Consider the following 5,658-nt stretch of genomic DNA (forward strand, 5'->3'; position numbering starts at 1 on the left):
TAGTGGATAGGGGACAAGCATCTATCTTGGCAAGAGTGAACTCAAGAGATTGCAAGAGATTGCAGAGAGGTTTGACGTAAGAAATGCGGTTGGTATATTTGATGAGTTTAATCATTTGAGGCAAAGAGGAAGCCTACAAGAGTACAAGTTGCGCAGAATTGCCTGAATTGCAGGCTGCCATCTTGAGGTGCAAACCTTATTACGACGGCTGTTAAATTATATACCATGCATAGATGTTAGGCAATCTCTCACCTTACCTCTCTAGCCCATTCTCTTAATATTCGATTGTTGTGATTGACTATTCTTGCCTTGCAAGGCACCTTGTACAAGCTATACAAACATACGAGAGCTGGACGCCCCAAATCCCTTCTGCTTTGCATGGTATCGGCTGCAGACTGATCCTACCTCCAGCTATACCTCTCCCGATCCAATCTCCCATGACCACCATGAACACCTCAGACGACTCACTCTGGATGTAGAAACCGTTCCGTTTGGGTGGATCTCATGCCGCTGCAGCACCCCGACTCGCTAGTGGATCTCACGCCGCCGCAGCCTAGCCTCCCCCATTCCCCTTTGGTTCCTCGCCACCGCCAGAGACTGGTGCCAGAAGCAAGCCCGGGCCGCAGCCAAGGAAGGTGGTGATGGGGAGCATGTTGTGCGCTTGGGGGTAGGCTCCTGGATCAATTGGGGCACTGCTTGGCTCGGCGGGTGGTGCCTGATCTAGATCAAGACACCTCCATTCCTTCCCCTGCTCTGGTGTGCTTCGTATGGATCTGGGGCGCAAGACTTGCCAGTCCTCGATGCGAATGTTGCTGGATGTGGGGATTCAGATCGGGAGAAATCCCTAGCCGGCACTGGTCATCCGCGACGGCGGCCACATCCAAGGGCGCTGTTTTTCTCCATGGAGACGTTCGTCAGATCTGCTACTACCTCCATCCCATCATTTGTCTCCCAGGTGAAAGCCCTAACTGCGGCGGGCAGTGACGGCGCCTTCGGGGTCGTTCCCTTCTTGAAGCCGCCTTGGGAGATAGGTTGCTGGTGGACACCGTTGGGTTGGCGTTGGTGGCGATCTGGATCAGGTGGTGGTGCGGTGTGGCATCTACCGCGCCAGTGACGCGGTCTCGATGGCCTGGCGCAGCGGGGTCTCGGTGATGGACGTGTGTTGATGGACGCGCGCAAGGTCGTGGCGTTGTTTGTTGTCGTGGTGGCGTCGACGGCAGTTGGGCTTGGCAAGGTTAATGCGTTGATCTTTCCAGAAATTGGGACGGCAAAAGATGGAGCGTGCGCATACAGTGCACGCTGAGGGTCGGCTAGCACGGTTGGTGATCTCTGCTCTCCGTGGGGCGGCTTGGTGAGGCCACCAAATTAGATGGTGCGTGGTCAAGGCACATCATCAAACTAGTAGGTGTAGTGACTTTGATTGCCAAGAAGGTGGCTTTGGGTTGGTCCATGTATTTATTTTGTCAGACTTTGTTGAATAATACAATAAAGATGGTTGTGTGCATCGCTCAATGCAGAGGCTGGGGGTTATCCTCCTTTTCGAAAAGAAAAACCATGAACACCTCATTTGCCATGGGTGTGCTGTCCTCACACGCCTGGCTCTACGCAACGATCGCGGCACTCTCCTCCGCCATGGTCCCGGCTACATCGCCGGCCTCACTCGCCGTCAATGTCCCCGACATCCTCTACCTCAAGGCCTCCACTTCTCGAAGTGGAGCATGCTCATCAACGTCCTTTTCGGCAAGTATGAGCTCACCAGTCATGTCTATGACGACACCCTGGTTGCCGAACTTCTCCAAGGTTGTATGGCCCCATCATCTAGGATGTCTTCGACATCATCATGGTGGAGAACCAACCGCCCATGAGGCATAGACGCTCATCCACAACCTCTTCCTCAATAAACCAGATGACCCACGCCTTCTAAGTCGAGGCAGAGTTGCGTGTTCTCACACAAGGCAATCTCACCATCACCGCCTAGTGTCATCTCCTTAAGTCGTTTTATGAAACACTTCGAGACGTCAGGCAACCCATGATTGACCAGGCGCTTGTGCTGGCCTACCTATGTGGCCTCAACTCACGCTTTGCTGACGTCTCGACCCTTGACACCGTTTCGGTTCCCTTCCCTACCTTCATGCAAACCAGGTCACTCCTGCTACGAGAGACACAGCTCCTCCACACTGGCTAGTCGGCACCACAAACAGCTCTCTACGCCAACTATGAGCATGGCGCCATTAGCGACTACAACAGCGAACGGAACTCCAGCATCGAAACCACCTTAAGAAAAAGACTGACAACGACAACTTATGTGGCAACGGTGGTGACCGCACCCCAGCAGCAGCAGCCAATGCAACACTGACTCGCGCACCTCCTAGGTGGGTGTCAGCTCCTAGCTCAACGGTTGAGGTCGGCACAACCTCCCAAGGTATGTACACTGAGCTGTTCAGCTGACAGCCGTAGATAAGCTCACTTCCAGACTTCCTTTTCTCCTTTCTCCCCTCATGATCTCATCTCCTCCAATCCTCCCCTCCAGATGGATCCTTCTACTCAACCTACCAACCTAAGGGCACCATTGTGGAGCCATGTTACAGTTATAGAGAAATCAGTTGTTGTTCCTAGCTTCTATACACTTTTTTGGTGAATTAAGAAAATAGTAAAACATATCCCTGTATTGGCGCTTTTCCAAAATGGTGAATTTACGTATCCATATCGGCCCAATATTGATACATGTATCTGTATCGGTGCATTCTAGATACTAGAGAATTCGAAAAACAAAACATGAGACCTTCGATCTTTGGCGAGACATTTCCAAGAGAGAATTTGTTGAACTTCAGAGATTTTATTCCTGGAGGTCGATAATCATCTAGCAGTGGTTCAACAGATTCCTTAACAACTGCAGTTGCAGCCTAAACCAAAAGAGAAATATAGTTAGTAGTACACACATGGCATATAGACATTACTGTAGAATAAAAAACAGAAAAAAAAAACTTAGGTGCACAGGAATACGGGGTTGTATTAAAACAAAGAATACAACCATTCGTCTTGATCAACACATTCATGCTATTTACCAGTGGCCAGAAGGAAACGGCTTAGGACACCATTTCACTTTGTGGAAACTATAAATAATTTGAAGTGTATTATTTTGATAGTATCCATACATACAAATATGATAACTGGTGTGACCAGCACCAAAGTTGAATCTCCAAACAACATTTAATAGGCTCTTAATAGCACAGAAGGTGCTATGTTCATGACCGTGATCATCAAGTCTAAGATCCAAAGATTGAATAAAGAAGGGATACTCCAAATGCCAAAATCATTTTGTTACACTCAGTAAATCTTCGCCGTGCAGCAACAAAAGTGAGAGAAAATTTCAAGCTGTTTTGTGGTAGTAATAGGAAGTTAGCAACATAATCAACATAACCAAAAAGAATATCGAACATACCCCATGAAATGCCAGGACTGGAATGCACAGAAAATTAAAGAACAACCGATCTGTAGTTCAACAGCTTCCTGAAACAGCATACACTAAGGGACCGAAATTGCTATAAAGGGACACCACATGTCCGTTACTAGCAAGCAGGATTTTCCAATTGGCAAAGTATTTTATCATTTATGTTACTCTAAAAGCCAAAAGAAAATCTTACTTGTGAAACAAAAGGCCAAAGTTTGCTGAGATGCTTGTTCAGCCATTTCACCTGTGGGGACAAAAACGTAGGCAGAATATTCATTGGTCATGTTGAGAAATGAAGTAAGCATGAACAGTTTCTCATAAACTCGCTGTGTGTACAAAATATACTAAGCAGAAGATGATAGAAGCTCCACCTCACAGAAATGTCCTCGTCTTTAGGCAAATCCAAACCAACAATTCTTGAGCTTTAAAATATTACCCCTTCATGTAATTACTGCATGTTAGCCTATCATGGCATTATTACTTTATTAAAAGTCTTTCTATTTGGGCATCAGTGAGTGAGTCAGTGAGACGATCTAGCTATTGATCCAGATACTTTTGATGTAAGATCCTTACGTTCCTTCTTTTTCTCCTCTTCTCGAGCTCCATCAAGAGATTTGATCATGTTCACTAGACGGATTTATTAGTGCCCTCATGGAGGCAGTAGCAAGGTCGGTTGTAGGCATGGAGGCAGTAGCAAGGTGGGTTGTAGGCATGGAGGCACAGCGCACCATCAGCCACAGGCGGCAAGTGATGATGGCCTAAGAAAGGAGTGAATATTAGAGTGGGAAGGGCAGCACCGGCATGTGTAGGCATTGTACGAGACATGGTATGGTAGTGCAAGGAGGCGGTGCGGTGCGGACAAGGTTTTTGTGCCGCAGAGTCACGTCGAATCACGATGCCTCCAGCTCAGTGATTAGCCTGATCTTGTCGGTGATTAGTCACCATTAATCGCCTGGTCACAGCCTTTTGCTGCACCGGCTCGGCGATTAGTCGGCATCTAGTGGGCGAGTAAAAAAGCTTGGGTGTGCACTCAGTCCTAGGTGGTGGGAGAGTTCTATGCAAATGCACAGAAGAGAAAGGGGGAGCGGTGAGGTGGGAGGACGATGATGCCTCGGGGGGAGAAGATGGGCAAGGGATTGAAGAGGACTCGGAAGAGAAGGAGATCCAAAGATGCGGAAGAAGTCGAATTTGATAGGGCGCCCAAACCTTCAGTGATCCGACATCTGACACCTTTTTTCGAAAAGGAGATTGAAACTCCGGCCTCTGCATCAATGTGATACTCCCTCTGCTCCATAATGTCGTGTGTATAGATTTTGAAAAGTCAAACTTTGACCAAGTTTATAGAGAAAACTATTTGTATCTACAGTACAAAATATAAAATATGGAACTACATGTTATGATGAATCTAATGATATATGTTTGGCATTCCATATTTGTGAGGTTTGACTTTCAAAAAATCTGTATGCGCACCTTATGGAATGGAGGGGTACATAATATCTAACAGGCTCCAATAGTAATTCATTGAGGTCATCAAACAAGAAAATCGTACCAGACCTGCCTAGGTCCACCTACACTTTAATTCTCGAGATGCCTACATGTACATATAAGTGAAGAAAAAAACTTTCCAAGACAGACATGCCAAGTAGTACAGTCTACCACTCGTGAATCCAGTGGTCAAGTCCGTGAATTCTAGTTTCTATTGTATGTAGTTAATAAACACACGACTAAAATCGCACTAAAGACAATTCAGTTGAACTAGTGCTAACCTGCTCATACTGTGGGAAGGATATCCACTCGGGAAAATTGTCGCCGCAGAGCTTCTTGAGGTCCTCCCTGCCAAGAGACCCAAGGACCTTGATATCCGCAGCCTGTAAATGTTCGCTTCACAAATAAATAAAAAGTCGCAACCGCAAAACGAGCTTCGCAGTACGCTTAGCAGTAACCGCGAGCAATCCAACTGGAGTGGCAAGAGGATTGAAGATGGCGCTGGCGCGCGTGAACCCGACCGAACCTTGGCGACGCGCTTCCTGCTGCGCCGCTGCATCACGCGGCTCCACCCGGCCATGATCACGACGCCGACCACCAACCCCATCACCACCCCCGAGATAAACCCCATCGTCGAAGACACCTGAGAGACTTGGCCGCTCGCCCGCCGCCGACTACCTCCTCTCTAGATTCGATCGAGGAATCGGGGTTTACGAGGGGTG

General features: G+C 47.8%; 1 protein-coding gene across 1 annotated transcript in view; it reads right to left on the reverse strand.

The window, feature by feature from the left end:
• LOC119363712 (synaptotagmin-5-like) overlaps nucleotides 1-5,652 on the reverse strand; it is a 52,852-nt gene extending 47,200 nt beyond the window's left edge. The window contains exons 1-4 of the mRNA XM_037629082.1: nucleotides 5,463-5,652; nucleotides 5,218-5,319; nucleotides 3,645-3,695; nucleotides 2,783-2,903 (exon numbers count right to left, since the gene is read on the reverse strand). Of these exons, the coding sequence (XP_037484979.1) occupies nucleotides 2,783-2,903; nucleotides 3,645-3,695; nucleotides 5,218-5,319; nucleotides 5,463-5,567 (379 nt within the window). The 5' untranslated portion in view covers nucleotides 5,568-5,652. The remainder of the gene's footprint in view (nucleotides 1-2,782; nucleotides 2,904-3,644; nucleotides 3,696-5,217; nucleotides 5,320-5,462) is intronic.
• Between the last annotated feature and the right edge of the window lie 6 nt (nucleotides 5,653-5,658).

Source organism: Triticum dicoccoides, chromosome 2B (assembly GCF_002162155.2).
Source record: "Triticum dicoccoides isolate Atlit2015 ecotype Zavitan chromosome 2B, WEW_v2.0, whole genome shotgun sequence".
Lineage (NCBI taxonomy): Eukaryota > Viridiplantae > Streptophyta > Magnoliopsida > Poales > Poaceae > Triticum > Triticum dicoccoides.